The 21,379-nt window shown below is 39.7% G+C and overlaps 2 protein-coding genes across 5 annotated transcripts; one reads left to right on the top strand and one right to left on the bottom strand.

Annotated features, from left to right (window-relative positions):
• Positions 1-234: 234 nt before the first annotated feature.
• LOC131312100 (RCC1 domain-containing protein RUG3, mitochondrial) lies at positions 235-6,095 on the bottom strand. Of its 4 annotated transcripts, none has more exons than XM_058339837.1 (7): positions 5,386-6,095; positions 3,980-4,119; positions 2,983-3,177; positions 2,640-2,804; positions 2,387-2,542; positions 650-1,035; positions 235-388 (listed from the first exon to the last, which is right to left on the bottom strand). In XM_058339837.1, the coding sequence occupies exons 1-6, from the start codon at positions 5,943-5,945 to the stop codon at positions 833-835; spliced, it is 1,419 nt and encodes a 472-aa protein (XP_058195820.1). In that variant the 5' UTR covers positions 5,946-6,095; the 3' UTR covers positions 235-388; positions 650-832. The 4 variants fall into 4 exon arrangements, with proteins under 4 accessions (XP_058195820.1, XP_058195822.1, XP_058195823.1 ...); XM_058339839.1 differs by having other exon boundaries at positions 2,640-2,768; positions 5,386-6,093; XM_058339840.1 differs by lacking the exon at positions 2,983-3,177 and having other exon boundaries at positions 2,640-2,768.
• A 5,085-nt stretch (positions 6,096-11,180) lies between these two features.
• Positions 11,181-20,580, top strand: LOC131312099 (protein NUCLEAR FUSION DEFECTIVE 4-like). Its single transcript, XM_058339836.1, has 3 exons — positions 11,181-11,704; positions 18,501-19,402; positions 19,810-20,580. Exons 1-3 carry the CDS (start codon positions 11,381-11,383, stop codon positions 20,261-20,263), a joined length of 1,680 nt encoding a protein of 559 aa, XP_058195819.1. The 5' UTR covers positions 11,181-11,380; the 3' UTR covers positions 20,264-20,580.
• Positions 20,581-21,379: the final 799 nt, after the last annotated feature.

Genomic DNA, 21,379 nt, shown 5'->3' on the forward strand with positions numbered 1-21,379 from the left:
TACGACTATGTACTATTTGTTTTCAATCTGGGTTGATAATACTATTCATATTTAGGGATTTCTGCATAAAGTGATGCTTAAATGGTATAAAAAAGACATACTTGCACATGAATTGAAAAGATCTTGAAGAAACACGGATGGTGAACCAGACGAAAGACTGGTCATTAATCATTTTGGCATGGTCTACGGAATGCATGTGTTGGAGTAGGAAAGTTTGAATTTGACAAGACACAATTGAGATGGAACTTGATTCGGCTAAATTCAATGAGAAAAAAGATAACCGATGAGAAATCCAATCTAGTACAGTATTTCATTAATTTCAACATGTCTTGCTCCATGTGCGATGTGGCTGCGGTCGAAGGTTGTAGCAGTTCAAGAAGATCACCGCCTGCAATTCAGAAAACCCGTTGGATCAACCAGAGTGAAACAAAGATCAGTAAGGTTGTATTTGGATCAAGCATTTAAGGAGGAATTTGCCGAGAGAAAAGAAGATTAAGAAAGATTAAATAGCAAACATTGTATCCACTGACGATTCCCTTTACGTTGCCTATTCCTCCAGCAAATCCTTGATCCAAACCCACGCTAAAGGAACGCTGATGCACTGTTTCATTAATAGGAGAGGTAGTAAAGACAGCGACAGGGGCTGTACCTGTGAATTTTGGATTCTTCTCCTATATGCCGTGTATGGTATCTTCTTTGCCAAAAATTCTGGAGTTCCAGTATAAATCTCACCTTCACTTCTATTTGTGAAGTCAATCCAAACTAAACCATCCGTCCCTTGTAACTTTACTTTACAGATACAATAGCTCCACACCACATGTGAAAAACCGTGCTACTCTCTTTCGTGACCTAACCTCGAAACCAAACAGATTACATGAGATGCACCAATTGCGACAGAGAGCACATGATGAGTCCCCAATCCATCATCCTCCGTTAGAAACTTAACTTCAACAGGAAAAGGTTGCACTTCAGGCAGTCCAGGAATACCTAATTGTGAATCCTTGGCATTTCCCCACATGTACAGTTTCCCTTTATCTGCACATGCAACAAAATTCTTTATTCAGTTTGTTGCAACCAAAAGGACAAAATTATGAAATGCAAGTACATACTAGATAGTGCTCTTCTTCAAAAGATTGTCATAGAGTCAATGCCGACTCTTGATATCATCCCAAATTACAATAAGCAAAATGACAATATCAAAACATACAGACAACATAACATAAACCCGGCCGTGTCATCATTGAACCATTGGTCCATATTAATCACTTGGAACTTCTTATCTCAAGATATAAAAAGTAGTAGAATAGTTCCTTCCAAGTGATCAACTATCCAAAAATGTCACGCTACTTGAAATATCTTCCATATCTCTTCGGCAGTGTAGCAGGGACTCATCTGTTATCCTCATTCCTCATGCTACATGATATGTGCGAAAACAGAAGCTCATGTTATCTAATGAAAATTTTCTAGCCTCATATGGATGGGATATTAAAAAAAATTCATACCTTTTCTTAATCCCAGTTGATTTTGAGTACATTCTAAATAATTGACAACAAATAATATTGAGCATAGAAGCATATTGCAGAATTGAACTATGAGTTTTGGGCGCGCCCTCATACCCATACCGTCCCATACCCACACCAGATACGCATCTCTGAGTCCATTTAACATAGATAGTTATGGTAACAAGGGAAAATGCATCCATGATTCTGAGTGTGTTGCTATAAATCCGAAAGTATGATTGAGCCAAGATTTGCCACTTTGTGCATATTGCCAAAGGTTAGGTCTGTCTCCAATCTTCTCCCGCCCATACTCCCAATGATTGGGGACTACATGGGTTCTGTTGTTGTTGTTGTGTTGTATAGTTTTCCCTTCGTGTGCTTCGCCACATAATGTTATACAAAATTTCCTTAGTTTCATTGTTGCTGATATAAATATCTCCTTCATAATTTTCCTCTAAGATGCTACTCATGCTGGGTCCTCTCAGTGGAGAAGTCTTTCCCAATTGTTCTCTAAGCTGTTAATGAGAGCAGGACATCTTAGCAGGTCCTCTGCTGTTGAGATATTGTAGAAAATCAATGAATGCCAGTAGCAGTTCAACTCTGACTTCTGTTTCTACCTATGGAGTAGTATTTCTTACTTGAAACATTCCAGCACGGGATACAAAACAATCTTGTGCCATCTGAGGGTTCAAAAGGCAAAATGGCAGCACAGGCTCCCACTTGGGAAGAGTACTATGTTTGCAGCCATACCCAACCGTCCACGGTTTAGTTTTGTCAGAAAAATAGATGACACAAGTTTACAGTGGTTCTATAAACAGATGAAATAAAGACCAACCACAAGACCTTTTATCTTGTGCAACAATTAAACATAGGGGATCTTTTCTCACCAGTTATAGCTGCTGATGATGAACCCCCGCAAGCAATATGGGTAACCCTTTCATCAGCTAAACCCTCAATTGGCACAGGAATTTTCTGATTTTGGGTAGAATAATGACCCAACTGACCATGTCCGCCATGACCCCAGGACAGCACTTTACCGTCATCTGAAATTGAATGTTATAAATGGATGGAAGAAAACATTGGCCTACAATTGAGATTATACAGAAATTGGTGCTAAATAGATTTCAGTAGTCAGTTTACCAGTCAAAGCAAGAGAGTGGTATCCACCACCTGCTATTTGAATTATACGAACATCGTCAAGGCTAGGGATTGGTTTTGGTTTCCACCCGCCAACAGTATCACCTCTTCCAAGCTCATAGTTAGAGTTTGCTGTGTAAAGACACCAATTTGAATCAAGATGTCCCTCTTCGCATAGCAAAAGAGAAAAAAAGGACAGAACAGCCACATGCTCAAATTATGGCAAAGGATCAGATTTTAACAAAATTCATCGCATTCTTAAATAGGAAAACAACAATGCAAATCGTAAACTGGAAAGTAAATGAAGAGGATAAAAGGTTGCCAATATAGAATGTGGAATTCTCACCACCCCAATTCCAAAGTTGTCCCTCTTTTGTCAGAGCCATGGTGAAAAAACCTCCACAGGATACAGCAGCCACAGGCACAGGTAATGCTTTTACTTTGGAAGGAATGCTTAGTCCACTAGCCTCACTTGGTCCACGACCGGGACCGAGGCCCAATCTGCCATCACCCTCATCTCGACCCCATGTATAAAGTTCACCTTTAAAATGAAGGGAGAAGAGATTAAATGTTTGAACAGATACGCCATAGAATGATAGAAATAGTAAATCAATGAAATTACCAAGTCAATAATAGCATTGCATACATGCTTGGCAACACTTTGCAGCCGTTTTATCAAAAAAGATGTGATCACGTGAAGGAAAACTTTGATCTTGTAATGTGAATAAACCCTGACTAGCTGCTTTATACATTCCTATTCTGATCCAAATGCGGTACCGGAGTTGAGATTGTGTTGCTTAACAGGAGATTATATTGCTGTCAAGCATTAAGATGCAGCTCCACTTTTCAGGGGAGCCCAAACGAGCAGGGTAACTAAGAACTGTTTGCCTTGCAGTATAATGGGAACTGTCTCGTATCTGAAAAAAGGTTGGAACCCACGAAAAAATATCTGACACATAAATATCTGATGCAGTCAAAATTCAAGTTGAATCACCAAATGGGTACAATATAGGAAGTCCACACTGAGGAGGCAGTGAAAGGTTCCACATTGTTCTATTTCTTTCTATTTATGCATTATATGATAAAGTTCAACCATTCGCTTGAGCTTTTACAACAGCTGATTGTCTATCATAGTGTGATAATTTTGACTATAGGAGATCTTTAATTCAAGTCTCCGTATGCTTTTGCGCCTTCTTAACCAACCCTAAGCCATTAATTTAATACCGACTGGTAAAGGTACTAGGCTGAAGTATGCACCTAATTCAAAGAAACATGAAACAAGAAAAGAACGAAAGAGCACTATTGTAAATTACACAGAAGGGAGGAAAAAATAATCATCAAACCTGACTCAGTGATGGCAGCAGTATGTGTCCCACTAGTTGCAATGTGTCGTACTTTTGCATCCCATGAGCCTTTCACCAATTGAGGAGACAGTTCTCTATGGTATACAGAATGTCCAAGAGCTCCGAAACCGCCATAACCCCTGAAAACTTCATAATTAATCATAAAAAACCATGTTACATGGATTAAGGATGTCCACATTAAGAAAAAAAGCTTAGCCATTGCGTAATGAAGGTTCTAAGAAGTCAAAACAAGGTTAAATCGGTTATAAGACATAACTGGGAGAAAACTAATTATGACGCATTATAGTCTCTGTGTGTGTGTTTAAAGGGTCCATTATGCCTCTCCCTAGTCAGCAATTGCCTAGGTGAGTTGGCACATGGAATTACCCCTATTGCCCTCCACCAAAAAAACGCATTATAGTCTAGCTATCTGTGGACGTTTAAGTGAATTTGTAGCAACACTCTCTGCAACACTGATTTCCAAATTATCTAGTAAAGTGGTGATGTTCAAATAAATTGCAAAAGAAGCCTAGAACAAAATGACTGCATGTTTTATTAGGGTAATACGCTGTTTGCACGGGACAAAAATATGTGCTTACAATGCACGACTTATTCGCAAATCATCCAACAAGCATGATAAAAAACAGAAGGGAGTGGAAATTAATAAACTGAGGTTTCAGTGGTGCATTGCATTGCAGATTTATTGATATCAAGCCTCCCCCCTCAAAACAGTTTTAATTAACAATGTAATTTTACGAAAAGGTCACCCACTATTTAGATACATAAGCTTATTCCTGCTATTAAAGGGCCTACCTACTTAGTACTCATTTTCACGTCACTGAAATGACTACCAAGCAGTATCAACAGAAGCTCAGCTTTCTGACTTGTTTTTTCCCCTCAGATTCCGAAAAAAAAAAAAAAAAAGCGCTAACTCAATGGCATCATTTCAGTCAACATAGTCTGGATTATCTGGAACAAACATGAATTATATATTGCTTGAAAAACCCAATCGAAACTGCATGTAAACCATTATGTTCCCATCTTCACAAGAAGCGACAGGTCCACGGGGTTTAGAGGGTCACCACAACCCCAAAACATTCGAAGGAGTGATTTTTAGTGCTCCTGGAGCACCACCGCGTGATGCTCCAAGAGCCTTTCCCACCAAACACCTTGGTGTGGCAGCCAGCCCACAACAATGTGTGATGGAAAATGGCCTTGAACACCCCATGGCAATGCTTCGGGAGCAATTAATAATTTTTCCATTCAAAGACGCCTCGCGGTACATACTACTATTATTTAACAAAATCATGAAACAAATCTTTCTTATTTTATACATAAGCAAATGATAATACATGACAATAATGCGCCAGAGTATCGGTATATTGGTTAAACACTGAACTAATTACCAGGTGAAGACTTGGCCAAGAGAGTTGAGAGCAACGGAATGAAGTCCACCGAGAGCCAAGCTTCGTACGAAATCCAAATTAGGGTTCAAAGTGGGGGCAAAAACGGAATTCTCGTGGCCAAACCCGAGGCGGCCGCCGTCTCCTTTCCCCCAAATCCACACCTTCCCGTCCACCAACAATGCCGAGTGGAACAGGCCACACGAGATCCCCACCTCCACATCACCATCACCATCAGAAGAATGAGAATTATCGTTGTTGTAATCGGTGAGGCGGCCGGGGATAGGATTGGAAAGGCGGAAAGAGGGAGGGAGGAGGAGGGAGGCGAGCGGGGCCGGGTAGAGGCGGATCTCCTCGGTGCCGCCGCCGAGCTGGCCCGAGGCGCCGCGGCCCCAGGAGAGTAGCTGGAGTGTGATTGATGCGTCGTCGGAGACGGACTCGGAGTCGGCGGTGGGGTTAGTCCACAGGAGGGGGATTTTGTTGTTTTTGTTGCTGGAGGAGGAGATGTGGCGTTGGCACGTGCGGAAAACGGAAGAAGCAGGGGATCTACAGACGGCCGCCATCAATGGATTTCAAGGCGGCATCCAACGGAGAAATTGAATTTGATTCCGGGGTGAGGTGGTGGCGTCCGGCGAGGTGCTCTCTGAACTTGGAACTTGGCGAAGGTTTTGTGGGTTTATGTCTTCTATCGGTCTGCAAATACAGAGGAAAAAAAAAACAGAAGAAAACAAAATAAAATAGAAAAGCCTCGGAAAACAGTAACAAACTAACAATAGTGAAAGGAAAATTCTAAAATCAGTCCAATAATAATGAGTGTGTGAATGTGTATTAAAGGTATAAAAAGTACACAGAAATACGTATTTTTCTTGTTTAGTATGCTTATCGTCAGTCCAGTGGGCTGACAATAGCAAGACCGATAATGAAAACCCACGAGTCCTCTTATTGGGTTTTGGAAGAACCGGTTTGCAACCCGCGAAAAGCACCAAGACCGCCGCCTTCGTCACTACCGCTACTGGCAAAACTCCACCACGGTTGCCTCCAGAAAGTCGTCGAATGCCGGAGCTCCAGACCCATTTGGTACAAACATTGAGTGGGACATTTTGCTACCGCATGTGCATTGTATGGATCATCATTGTATAAATTATTGCTTTTTTTATTCATATGATACTAAGAGCCCGTTCCAGAACATCTTCTTAAAAAATAAATACTTATTTCACATTTTCAAACTTAAAAATAATGTAAATGAAAAATAACTTTTAAATTTTTTTTGCACCGTATTAAAGATCTCAATGAGATCTTTCAAACAATATCCATATTACATATTTTTAAATTTCAATAAGCTCATCATTTTTTAGCTTGAAATTACCTTCTTAAAAAATAAAAACTTATTTTGCGTTCCGAAACGGGGCCTAACCCACATAACGTACATGCGGCAGCAAAATAACCCACAATCAATTGCTAATAGCATTACATTCAATTACGAAATAAATAAGTCTCGAGTATTTAACATTATCGAGTCTTCTCACAATTGCAATAACAAAAATAGAATGTGCAGACATTAGTTGAAATAAGATTCAACAACTTGCTAAGAGCTTTCTCGGCTAATAAGTCCACGCATGTGTTCACCTCTCGACGATCATGTCTAACTTCCACCACAAAAAAACTTCGCTAGGAGTCACCTACATTTACATATTATTAATTTTGTTCATTTTTCACATTATTTTTCCGTGCAACCGAACGAAGACATAGTGTTTACGAAAAATTTCAAAATGACACCTGAACTTTCACTCAAATGTCACAAAAACACCTGTATTTACAAAAAAAAATACCCAAATTAAGGCCCCTACCATTATCCTCCATCCAATTTGTAGTGACGTGGCATATTTTTTCCCTTTTTTTCCGTTGAATTCTGCATTGGCACACAATACCAGCCTCAAAACTTGTAGACAATCAAAGCCCCCTCCCCCAAATCAAAACCCTCTTCTCCCTGTAAATCTTCTTCAACCTTTGAACCCATTTTCATCATCTCCCTCTCCGTTCACACCATTCCATGGCCACAATGAAAAAGCAAAAATCACTGTGCTACCACTTCGACCTCCTCTCCGAAGAACTCATCCTCGCAATCCTCGACCGCCTCGACTCAAGCCCACTCGACAATAAATCATTCTTCCTTCGTCTGCAAATCCTTCTACTCCGATGAATCCCACCACGCCACCCTCAAGCCCCTCCGTTCCGACCACCTCTAAAGACCCTGACCCGATACGCTTTCGTGACCCACCTCGATTTCTCTCTTTGCGCCCCGCATCACTGATGCCTCCCTCTCTGTCGCCACTCCGTCTGCGGCAAAATGTTGAGGTCCGTCGTCCTCTCGAGATCCAAGTTCTTTACCCACATGGGTCTGTCGGGTCTTACGGCGAATTGCTCGAACTTGGTCCAGTTTGACATGTCCAACACAACGGAGTTGAGGGATTTGGCCGCGACCGCAATTGCAGAGGCTAGGAATCTGGAGAGGTTGTGGCTAGCGAGGTGCAAGGGATTACGGATATGGGAATTGGGTGTATCGTTGCTGGGCGTAGGTAGGCCTGTCAATGGACCGGATTTAATTCGGATCCGATTTAAAAAATTCGATCCGAATTCGAATTTGGATCCGATAAAATCGATCCGATAATCCGAATCCGATAATTCAATACAGATTCGGATCGGATTAAATCCGTTATCAATTCGAATCCGAACTTTATTTTTTAAAATTTTTAAATTTTTTTTTTAGAAAAAAAAAATGTTTAAGAAGTTGTATTTTTATTTTTTTATTTTTTTAATTTTTTTCGGAAAATTTTTTTTTTTGAAAATTTTTTTTGTATTTTTTTGAAAAATATATTTTTTTTTTTTGCTAAAATTTTTGAAGTAAAAAAAGTTTTCGGATCGGATTCGAATTTTTCAGATCCGGATTCGGATTTTTCGGATCCGGATCCGGATTACCACTATCGGATTTGAGTCTTATTGAATCCGGATCGGATTGGATCTTATTGGATCTGAATCGGATTGGGTCTTATCGGATCCGGATCCAGATCTGTTGGATTCGGATCGAATCCGATCCATTGACAGGCTTAGATGTAGGAAGTTGAGGTTGTTTGACTTGAAGTGGTGTTGGTGGCAGGGCGGAGATATAGTAGTTTGAGGGAGGGGCTATGATTGTCTACAATTTTAGGATTGGTGTTGTGCCAATGCAACACTCAACGGAAAAAAAATGCCACATCACCACAAATTAGACGGAGAATAATAGCAGAGACCTTAATTTGGGGGTTTTGTAAGTACAGATATTTGATTGAAATAAACTTAAATTTATGTGTTTCTGTGACATTTAGGTGAAAGTTCAGGTGTTATTTTAAAATTTCTCCTAGTGTTTATTAATAACTTTTTGACACTCTAAGAATAAGTACAACCTTAATACCAAATGCTATGCGAAGTTAAAATTTGGCACTAACAATAAAATATATATGTATAAATTGGTCCGAATACATGAATTATTAGAAAAAAATATGAAATGGCGTTCGTAAAGGGGACATAAAAAGATGAATGTAGCCAGATGGCATAGCACTACGGAACGATCTCAAAATACCCACCCATCAACTTTCCCTTGCAAAGTCAAACGGGCCCGATAACAAATCGAAGTCGTGTCACAAAGGATTAATTAAAAAAAACGTGTTTATATATGCCTCGTATATACGTGTCTATATTCGCGTGTTGTCAGCTACTCCTGGTCCCCTCCCTGTCTCTCCCCATCCAAATACCGTCCACACGAATGTTATGGGTCCCGTACTAAGGAGGTGTTCGGACAAAAAAAATTCCCATGGCTTATTGACTTTTTCGACAAAAATAAGTTTTCTGACACACTGTAGCTTTTTTGGCTCACTTATTCCGAGAAAGCTGGCTCATTTTTATTCCCGAACAGCCCCTAAGCATATGAACAAATAAAAAAAATATGTGTAAAGGAAACCAGCGTTGGAGGCACCACTTTGGGATGCCCATGAGACCACTGAATAATTACTCCTTCACTCTTCCCCATCCAACTCCCAATAATGCTAGAGGACACAATACTACATCACAACACTAACTGCACCAGCTTACGTGACACTATATGATTGATAATGGGAATACAAACACTTTTAAACTATAATAAATTTAGATACACTCCCACCGACCGCTCTTCTTTCACATATTTATGGGGCCGATCCCATAATTAAATGTGTAGGGTTGACACATGTGTGATAGGTGAATGATAGGTAGGAGTGTACGAATCATTGGTGTTTAAACTATTCTGCAACCACCAATCATATAGTTCCAGGCGGATGTGGTTGGTGTTTGTGGTGGAGTGTTGTGTTGTGTCGTGTCATAGCATTATCAATCTAACTAGCTCTTCTTCGAGTAATTATTCAATACTCCTGGAGCATGTGAACAATATATTTCCTTCTCTCACAAAACATATGAGTCCCACATACTACCTCCGTCCCAATTTAGTTGTCACTTTTGGGAGTTCGTGTCACTTTTCAATTGATTATATCTTGTAATTTATAATGTTTTAGGTGATTTTGAAAACATTGTATTATAGAACAAATCGATATCTATCAAACAAGATCCATATTGGATATAAAATTCATTACCAATTTAAAGATATAACTAATTTTTTTATCCAATTAGAATAGAACTGAGACAAGTAAATTAGAACGGATGGAATATTATATGAGAAGAGAGAATATACTGTTCATATACTCTGAGAGTATTGAATAATTTTCACTCCTCTTCTATACGTGTCACAACCCCATATGCCAAGCAATATCTACCAATTGTACCTCATCACGTGGATCTAAACCTAAACCAACCCAGCCGGTAGTAGATATTTCCAACGAATCCGACCACTAGCGACACATCCATGCCTGGAATTGGACATCTGCATCGCACCTACTCCTATTTCTTTCCTATCGGGCGAGGGTTTAAGCCCCGTCAATAGAATTAGGAGTCCGGCGGTTTGTTTGGACATAAAATATTTTTTATTTTTTTGTGTTTGGTTGTATAGAGGATAAAAAAAAAATTTATCATGTAAAACATTTTACTTCATTCGGTTGAAAATATTTCCAACTTGAAAATGTGATAAGTCATTTTTCGAACTTGGCTTCGCTGCTCGACTAGTAATTACGTTACTTTACTGAGCTCTCCTACGGTTCCAATCTCATCCACCTATGACTTAACCCCGTGCTTTCTCATCAAAGGCTGGAAAAATTTGTGTAATACATACGTATACGTATGTACATATATACATACATAAATACATCATTTTACAGTCAACAACCAAATACCGAAAAATAAAAATAAAAATTTGTTTTTTTGCAAAATCACTATACATGAAAAAACTCTTAGATGGAAAAAGATTTTACTTTGAAACAAACGGACCCTAGATAAAAATTTGTTTATTATAAAAATAGTTAATTTCGAATTAGTAAAAAATTGCTTAAGAATTCAATTATGAGATACACAGTTGTATGTTTCATAAATGCCTGCATCGATATCTGATTGAGTTATTTTTATGAGGATCCTAACTAAAATATTTTGAATAAAATAAACCACTACAATCATATTTGTGCAATCTGATACGGGTTCTAAAGCCACATATACGCCCAATATGTACCCTTCACTCATAGGAGATGTTTTTTAATACAAAGAGTAATTATTCAATTGTCCGGCCTCCACGCGATATTTCGAACCACCTTACAATATAAACTTGCAAACGGCCCCTATAATTTCTTATAGAAGTCGTGACCAAACTTGCTTGTTCCTTTTGTCCGTTGCATTGTCGCTGACTTCTCTCTCTCTCCTCTCCGAACAAACCCACAAACACCCTCCACAGTTCCACACACTCCCCTCCCAGGCTCTCCTCCTCTATACGTGTCACAATTACCAACTCTTCCTATAATCTGATCATAACGTGCATCTGACTACAACTCAAATGCCAGTCCTGAAAGCCGGCAGCAGACCGCCGTGGGTTGGCCTCGGAGCCGCCGTGTGGGTCGAAATCGCCGCCGGAAACCCCTACAACTTCCCTCTCTACTCTCCTGCTATCAAATCAGTTCTGGGTTACAACCAACAACTAATAACCATCCTCGGAGTGGCCAATGACTTCGGGGAAAACGTCGGCATTCTACCTGGGATCGTGTGCAACAAGTTCCCGCCGTGGGTCCTGCTTTCGATCGGCGTTTGTGCGTGTTTTCTGGGGTACGGTGTCCTTTGGCTCGCCGTCAGTCAGACTGTTCAGTCCATTCCTTTTTGGGTTGTAAGTAGTCTCTTACCCTTCTCTCTCCTAACGGCCCCTTTGTTGGATCCAGGAGTTTGATAATAAAAGAAAAGAAAGTATTGGATTTTCTTGCCAAATCTCTTGTATGGGTTGAAGTTCCTGGTGAGAAAGAACAAAAATGATACTCCTTTCTCACTTTTTTTTGGTGGATTTGGTGAGAAAGGGTGTGATAAGAAAGGGCTCTCCTTTCTTATCACACCTTTTCTCACAATCCTAGGGGCTGAGGTCAATTTTCGGATTACGCATTTAATATAACAGTAAATCTATGTACCTGGATTTAAACTAAATAAGTATTCCAAGTAGACGAATGTAGAGTTTAAATGAAACCTCGTGTAATCTGGGTCTCATCAAAGTGAGCTGGCTCATGCGGCTTAGTTTTTGGAACATTTTATTTGGTTTGAAATTGGGTATATAGACTTCTTAGAATCTTAATTGCCTAGATTGGGTATGTATGGATGGAGTGATAATTTGATTGAAATTTGGATGATTGTTTGAAGCAGTTTTTATGAACTCCAGTTGTATATGTGATCGTGGGAGTGATTATTGAACTGGATTTGTTTGGAAATGGGGGTTTTATTTCTAAGTTGCGATTCAATTGAATTGAGCAGCGTAATTCAACTTGTAGCCCAGATGATATATGATCCTTCATATGGTAGTCTTGGAAATGATGACATGGTTCGTTTCAAAGAAACGTTGTTAACAAAAAAGAAACCCTAAGATGTGACCAGAACCAAATTCAGCTGAAAGAAGCGTTCGAGAATTTCTGTGCAGCCGAGACATTGCCCCTTTGAGAATTTCTGTGCTACTCACTATTGTCCGAAGAGCTCAACCTTGGCAACCCCTGCCTTGGAAGTTGGAACCACTCCTTCCTAAGTGATAAGTGATGGTTGTCTTAAAGAGTATAACAAAATTGATGACAAACGGAAGTGGCAAAGAAGAGAAAGAATATCTAGATAGTGGATCCATGCTTCTCAACAGAGTTATGAGGCGATCTTGGCCCATATTACTATATATCATGTTGACACGGTTAAGAGAATCGTTTCTTGTGAAGTGTTTCTTCACTATAGATGACCGGTTTACTTGGATTCTCTTCTATACTTTCGTCGGTTTCCGTTGCCCAGCATCTTGAGTAGATTGGAGGTCACTGCAAAATTTGTTCTAGAGAAATCTTGTTCTTTTGTTTCATTTAGTTGGAGATGGTAGGAACGAATGCAATAAGAACGCCATAGCACAAAATATAGAAAGTTCACTATGCCAATTCGCTTACTGCGAGGATTGAAGCTTTAGGGCCTGTTCGTTTTGGGATTTTGGATTTGGATTTGTAGGTAATGAGTGTAGAGAGAAATAGGGGTAATGATTGGAGAGAGATTGAAAGAAAAATGAGTGTAGTGATTGAAGATAGGAGTAAAGAGTGGGGAGAGAATTAAGATAACGATTAGAATCCAGAATCCAAAATCCAAATCCCACAATCGAACAAGGTCTTAGGCTCCATAGTCAGAACTATGTAGTAGGTATTAGGTAGGGGGAGGACACCACTGACCACTTCTATTGGGTCCAGAGGACAGGAATGGAAAATAACAGTGGGATATTATGTTGGGGGCTGCATCTGAGGTTTTGGATATGGCTGAGGACTTCCCCTGCAAAGTATGGAGTAATCAGTGGAAGGCAGCTCTGCATACGCAAGAGGGAAGAGAGAACAAGTAGATGATAAGAGTTGACCATTCAGCATCGGGCAGGGACTTAAGGCCTCCAAAGTAACAGAGACTCGACCGAGATACTATTATCCGGGAGCCCGACACTTAGGGTGCTTGCTTCCTTGCAAAATCCATTTTTGCAATCAACTGGTGCCCACTTGGTGCCCCATGTCAGCAGTGGTCGGCTTGTATCTTAGAGGAAATCTGAAGCAATCAAGAGGGGCATAGAGTTACTATTTTTCCCTTCCCTTCCATTATCTTGCTATCTCTTGGAACGAAGAGCTATGATATGAGATGATTGGTAATCTTCGTTATGACTTTGGAGTTCTTTCCCTAGGCCTTTTTCCTTTTCGGAATCCTTTTCTTGACAATCATCTTGCTATTATTGTAGAAAGGAGTAGCAGTCAGCAATAGATGACCGTCATGCGTTCAAATAAGGGGTTCTATTTCCTTCTCCTTCTGGACCTTTTCGTAGACCATTCCCAACGAAAATGTGCCAAACAAGAGAATGATCGAATGCAAAAGTAGGGAAAAATGACTAACCTTTTATTTGAAACAACTCTATAAGAGAAGGGAAGAGAAGAAGTACAACGGATTTTAGAGAGGGAGGGAAATCCAAAACCTGACTATACCATTAAGACGCATTCCTTATATAAGGAATTCTGACCTACAAATGAAATTCAAATTACACCCAAATTCAAATGAAAAGGAGATAAAGCTGTCAGGTATACTTGAAGGGCCCCATCGTCAAATGCTTTTATCTTTTCACCTAAGCTTTGAGTGGCGAAATTGATATAGATGATGGATTAATCCATGCGTCTTTTCTCATTTTAAAGGACAGTTGTTTTGCAATTGGGTCATGCTATTCCAAAAATCTCCCAGAGTGGGCTCATTGAGCCCTTCATCTTCATAGGGGTCCTGAGAATACAATCTTTCAACCAATCTCATCCTAGATTAATGGGGAAAGACAGTATTCCAGAAGGGAAATCTTACTATTCATTGCTAAATTTGGAAATGGGATATTCAATATGGATACAATAAATCCAATTTTCCCATTCTTTAGAGAACTTTTCAATATCGGTGGTGGGCACAGATTCCAATTGAAGAGACAGTTTTGGCAATCGAAGCCAAAATCCAAGAATTTAAGCTACAAATTAAGCAGCAAGACAAATTGTCTATTAAGAATCCATTCCTGGATATCTCAGCTCAAATCAAGGCAAAAAATCCATCTTTGACTGATGAGGAAGAAATAATCAGAACTATGGATCACATGAAGAACCATTTTTTCCAAACTTTCACCAAATTATCCGATGATGAATCCATGACTTCGGCAAAATGTGCAGAAGAAAATAACAATTATCCATTCTCATGTCTGGTAGGGGAATCTCAGGACCATTATGAAGATGAAGGGCTCAATGAGCCTACTTTGGGAGATTTTTGGGATAGCATGTCCCAAATAATTGCAAAACAACTGTCCTTAAAAAAAGGAGAAATGACACATGGATTAATATATCCATCATCAATATCAATTTCAGCTACTTAAAGCTGAGGTGAAAAATAAGAGCATGTGACGATGGGGCACATCAAGTGTACTCGGCAGTTTTATCTCTTTTTCATTTGAATTTTGGTATAATTTGAATTTCATTTGAAAGTCAGAATTCCTTATATAAAGAATGCGTCTTAATTGTGTAGTTAGGTTTTGGATTTTCCTCTCTCTAAAATCCATTGTACTTCTTCTTTCCCCTTCTCTTATAGTATTGTTCCAAATAAGACGTTAGTCATTTTCCTCTAATTTTGCATTCAATCATTCTCTTGTTTGGTATCAAAGCCACTTCCTAACCCATGTGAGAAATTATAACCCATGTAGAAGCTTTAGGCTCCATAGACAGAAGTACAGAACTATATAGTAGGTATTAGGTGGGGGGAGGACACCACTGACCACTCAGTACCTACTGGATCCAGAGGACAGGAACGGGAAATAAGCAGTTGGATATTATGCCGGGGGCTGAATCCAAGGTTTTAGATATGGCTGAGGACTTCCCGTGCAGAGTATGGAGTAATCGGTGGAAGGCAACTTTGCATACGCAGGAGGGAAGAGGGAAAAAGTAGACGATAGAAGTTGACCGTTCAGCATCGGACAGGGACTTAGAGCCTTCAAAGCAACAGAGGCTCGGCTTAGATACTATTATCCAAGAGCTCGACACTTGGGGTGCTTGCTTTCTTGCTCAATCCAATCAACTGGTGCCCCATGTCAACAGTGGTAGGCTTGTATCTTAGAGGAAATTTGAAGCAATCAAGAGGGGCACAGAGTTACTATTTTTCCCTTCCATTCCATTATCTTGCTATCGCTTGGAACGAAGAGCTATGATATGAGATGATTGGTAATCTTCCTTATCACTTTGGAGTTTTTTCCCTAGGCCTTTTCCCTTTTGGAATCCTTTTCTTGGCAATCATCCTATTATTATTGTAGAAAAGAGTTACAGTTAGCAGTGGATGACTGTTATGTGTTCAAATAAGAGGTGCCTATTTTCTTTTCCTTCTAGACCTTTTCGTAGACCATTCCCAACAAAAATGAGCCAAACAAGAAAAGGATCGAATGCAAAAGTAGGGGAAAATGACTGACATTTTATTTGAAATAATACTATAAGAGAAGGGGAAAGAAGAAGTACAATGAATTTGAGAGAGAGGGAAATCCAAAACCTGACTATACCATTAAGACACATTCCTTGTATAAGGAATTCTGACCTACAAATGACATTCAAATTACACCCAAATTCAAATGAAAAAGGAGATAAAGCTGTCGGGTATGTTTGATGGGCCCCATCGTCATATGCTCTTATTTTTACACCTAAGGTTTGAGTGGCTGAAATTGATATTGATGATGGATATATTAATCTATGTGTCATTTCTCCTTTTTTGAGGATAGTTGTTCTGCAATTATTTGGGTCATGCTATCCCAAAAGTCTCCCAGAGTGGGCTCATTGAGCCCTTCATCTTCATAGGGGTCCTGAGGATACAATCTTTCAACCAATCTCATCCTCAATTTGGGGGGAAAGACAGTATTCCAGAAGGGAAATCAATCTTACTATTTATTACTGAAGTTGGAATTCCTTGAATATGGAAATGGGATATTCAATATGGATACAATAAAATCCAATTTCCCATTCTTCAGAGAACTTTTCGATATTGGTGGTGGGCACAGATTCCAATTGAAAAGACAGTTTTGGCAATCAAAGCCAGAATTTAAGCAACAAATTAATGAGCAAGACAAATTGTCTATTAAGAATCCATTCCTGAATTTCTCAGCTCAAATCAGGGCAAAAAATCCATTTTTGACCGATGAGGAAGTAGTAATCAGAACTATGGATCACATGAAGAACCATTTTTTACAAACTTTCACCAAATTATCCGATGACGAATCCATGACTTCGGCAAAAAGTGCAGAAGACAACAACAATAATCCATTCTCATGTTTGGCAGGGGAATTTCAGGACCCCTATGAAGATGAAGGGCTCAATGAGCCCACTTTAGAAGATTTTTGAGATAGCATGACCCAAATAATTGCAGAATGACTTTCCTCAAAAAAGGAGAAAGGACACATGGATTAATATATCTATCATCAATTTCAGATTTCAGCCATTAAAAGCTTAGGTGAAAAGATAAGAGCATGTGACGATGGGGCCCATCAAGTGTACCCGACAGCTTTATCTCCTTTTCATTTTAATTTGGGTGTAATTTGTATTTCATTTGTAGGTCAGAATTCCTTATATAAGGAATGCGTCTTAATGATATAGTCAGGTTTTGGATTTCTCCCTCTCGCTCTCTAAAATCCAATGTACTTTTTTCCTTTTCTCTTGTAGTATTGTTCCAAATAAAATCATAGTCATTTTTCTCTACTTTTGCATTTGATCCTTCTCTTGTTTGGTATCAGAGCCACTTCTTAACCCATGTGAGAAATTATAACCCATGTAGAAAAGCTTTAGGCTCCATAGACATAACTATGTGGTAGGTATTAGGTGGGGGGAGGACACCACTGACTGACCACTCAGTACCTATTGGGTCTAGTAGACAGGAATGGGAAATTAGCAGTTGGATATTATGTCGGGGGCTGAATCCGAGGTTTTAGATATGGCTCAGGACTTCCCCAGCAGAGTATGGAGTAATCAGTGGAAGGCAACTCTGCATGCGCAGGAGGGAAGAGGGAAAAAGTAGACGATAGGAGTTGACCATTCAGAGTCGGGCAGAGACTTAGGCCTCCAAAGTAACAGAGGCTCGATGAAGATATACCATTATCCGGGAAACCAACACTTGGGGTGCTTGCTCAATCCAATCTACTGGTGCCCACTTGGTGCCCCATGTCAGCAGTAGTCGGCTTGTATCTTAGAGGAAATATGAAGCAATCAAGAGGGGCATAGAGTTACTATTTTTCCCTTCCATTATCTTGCTATCGCTTGGAACGAAGAGCTATGATATGAGATGATTGGTAATCTTCCTTATGACTTTGGAGTTCTTTCCCTAGGCCTTTTTCCTTTTTGGAATCCTTTTCTTGGCAATCATCATTCTATTATTGTAGAAAGGAGTAACAGTCAGCAGTGGATGACTGTCACGCGTTTAAATAAGAGGTGCTTATTTCCTTCTCCTTCTGGGCCTTTTCGTAGACCATTCCCAAATTAGAACACCTATTTCCTTCTCGTTCTGGACCTTTTTGTAGCCCAATCCAACAAAAGCGAAAATTTTAGCTTCCCTCACTTTATTTAACTTTTCCTTTGTTTCCTTGTCCTTTCTGTCAATGTCTTCTATTATGGCTAAGCATTAAGGGAAATTGTAATTACAGAATCTTGCAATTGTATCTTAATGGGCGTTGGGTTGAAAGAAATGGATGACATGTTCTCTTCTATGTCATTCAAGGTCTTCCAATTTTTCTTCTATAGCTGTATATTTAGCAATTATTAATAGCTTGTTTTGTTTCAACTGTTACCTGAATTTTTTTTTTCTGATTGGAATGTCTTTCAATTAATTTTGCAGTTTCCATTCTGTTATGCAAATGTAGATTGTAACCAAAGTATTTCATTCTGTGTCAGTTGTGGATTGCTCTATGCATTGCCACCAATAGCAGCGCTTGGTTAAGTACAGCCGTGTTGGTAACCAACATGAGAAATTTCCCTCTCAGTAGGGGTACAGTGGCTGGCATTCTCAAAGGATATATTGGAATCAGTGCTGCAGTATATACAGAGGTGTACAGTATGGTGCTTCAAGAATCCGCAACGAAACTATTACTAGTCCTTACTCTTGGGCTTCCAGTTATTTGTTTAGCCATGATGTATTTTATTCGGCCTTGTACTGCAGCTTCTGGTGAAGATTCTTCAGTTCATGTCCATTTTCTCTTCACTCAAGCCACAAGTCTATGTCTTGCCATCTATGTTCTCACAACCGTGATATTAAAGGACCTATTATCATTAAATACTGCCATTTCCTATACTTTTGTTGCCGTAATGGTAATACTTTTGATGTCTCCTATTGCAATTCCCATCAAAATGACACTGTTTCCTGTATATTCGAAGAAGCGTGGCCCACCGTTTGTTTCTTCTGATGATTTGGTTTCGGCAGAAAATGATTCAAGCCAAACGGAACCTTTGTTGATAGATTCTTCGTCAGATACAAATCTAGTGAGTTCTTATGAGAGTGAAGATGTTTCGGATGTCGATATACTTCTTGCTGTGGGAGAGGGAGCGGTGAAGAAGAAAAGGAGGCCCAAAAGGGGTGAGGATTTCAAGTTTCGCGAAGCAGTTGTTAAGGCTGATTTTTGGCTTCTATGGTTGGTATACTTCTTTGGGGTTGGTTCTGGAGTTACTGTTCTCAATAATTTGGCACAGATTGGAGTTTCCATGGGTGTGGATGATACAAACATATTGTTGTGCCTCTTCAGCTTTTGCAATTTTCTGGGCCGTCTTGGTGCTGGTGCCGTCTCTGAACATTTTGTGAGGTAATTATTATGATGGCCTTTCGGTTTTCCTAGTTTATAAATTTTTATGTCTATAATTTCCTACCTTACATGAACTCGGTTATGGGTGTCGGCTGGCTGTGCGTTAGGGGTCAAATTCCTCCTTAATTCAAAGGAACACAGACCGTAAAACTCATCATTATTTGGTATTTTCAAGACTATGTTTTGGGATAAAATGTTTTTTTATGTAGCGTAATAGTGTAAAAGATGCAATTTGCCAATTGTAGACATTATGCTACAAAATGTGCAAAAAAGGACAGTTTTGGAAACAATAATACAGCAAGTGTCCAAGGAAACTATCGGCCCGCATTTCACATCCTTATCCAGGAGTTCAAGTCTCCGGCATGCTTTCATTTAAATTCCTAACAAACAAGATTGTGTCATTTCAGGTCAAACAAAATTCCACGGACAATATGGATGACCATCTCGCAAATAATCATGATCATGACATTCCTCCTCTACGCGTCAGCTCTCGACGGCACCCTTTATGTTGCGACAGGGTTGCTAGGGGTCTGCTACGGTGTTCAGTTCGCAATAATGATTCCAACTGCTTCCGAGCTTTTTGGTTTGAAACATTTCGGGATAATATTCAACTTCATGCAGCTTGGCAACCCAATTGGTGCACTTATCTTCTCTGCTCTTCTTGCTGGTTATGTGTACGATACAGAGGCGGACAACCAAGGAGGGTCCTCCTGTTTAGGTGCCAATTGCTATAGACTCACATTCCTCGTATTAGCCTGTGCATGTGGGGTAGGCACAATCTTGAGTGTTCTTTTGACCATCCGGATAAGGCCGGTCTATCAGATGCTTTATTCTGGGAGTTCCATACGTCTAACCCACTAAAGATTGGACATTCGTTTGTCCATTTTGACGAAGTTATTTCAGCTTTGGTAAAATATTAAGTTTGAGTCCACTGAAATAAGCTTTGAATCTCACTTGTTGAAGGTCCAAAGTCTTTTTGAAAAGCTTTTTTTTTTTTAAATCTAAAAAGCTTTTGAGGCTCCTATATATATCAATTGTTAGTTTGGAACAATGTTGAAAAATAGAACTCAGGCAGTTGGCCATTGTAAGAGGATATGTATGATGCTAGATACTGAATCATATGATTAGACCGTTCACTGTGTTCGTCTGATAGAATGAAGAAAGAATATTTGCTGCCATTGTTAGATAGTCTTTTCTAAATCCAATGCTCAAGATATCGAGTTTAATGCTTAGTGGCGTATTACATTTACTGAAATTTTTACGGCCTGGAGTTGATTAAGTTGCTGCTAGATTATAGCATTGTTGTTTTCGATTGTCCTTTGAAAGAAGCACAATAACCAATTGATGAAATCTCAAGGTGTTGCCATTTTGCTTTACTGATTCTGATAGTTTGTTCGACGTGTTGCCTGTTCACCTTGATCGCCTTGAACTATAGCCTCTTGCCATGGACCACTGCAGGTCACTAAATCAGCATCGGCAGACAGATGTGTCCAACACATCCCGAATCCAGTGATACCTGACGGTCCAGCTCGGCATGCAGATGGCAACCGGCCGAGTCTAAAAACCCAAGTTTTTGAGAAACCCAATTTACGTGGCTATCAAGGAGTAGGTTCTGGAAACAGAGGAAGAGGTGCAGCAAGGAGGAAGGAATGAAACGCTGAAATTACTTAGAAAAACACCTCTATGTTAGCTTGACTGTGATATTGAAGCCTTGACATGGGGATTTTGGCTGCCATTTTTTTCTATCCTGCGCAGTTTGAAAATCTCTCTAGCCTCTGCAAGTTGACATGGGGATTTTGGCTGCCATTTTTATAAAGTTAATCCATCTTCCTCGAGCTCGTCTGGGAGAAAGTTTGGCCATGTTCATAGACCAGGGTAGGGAATGCAAGTTTGTGATAGCCAGGAGAACCCCAACCATGCCTGGATTTGGTTGTCCCCTATAAGTTCTCTCTTGTACTCTCCCTTCTTTTCTTCATT

The sequence above is a fragment of the Rhododendron vialii genome, chromosome 12a (genome assembly GCF_030253575.1).
Source record: "Rhododendron vialii isolate Sample 1 chromosome 12a, ASM3025357v1".
NCBI lineage: Eukaryota > Viridiplantae > Streptophyta > Magnoliopsida > Ericales > Ericaceae > Rhododendron > Rhododendron vialii.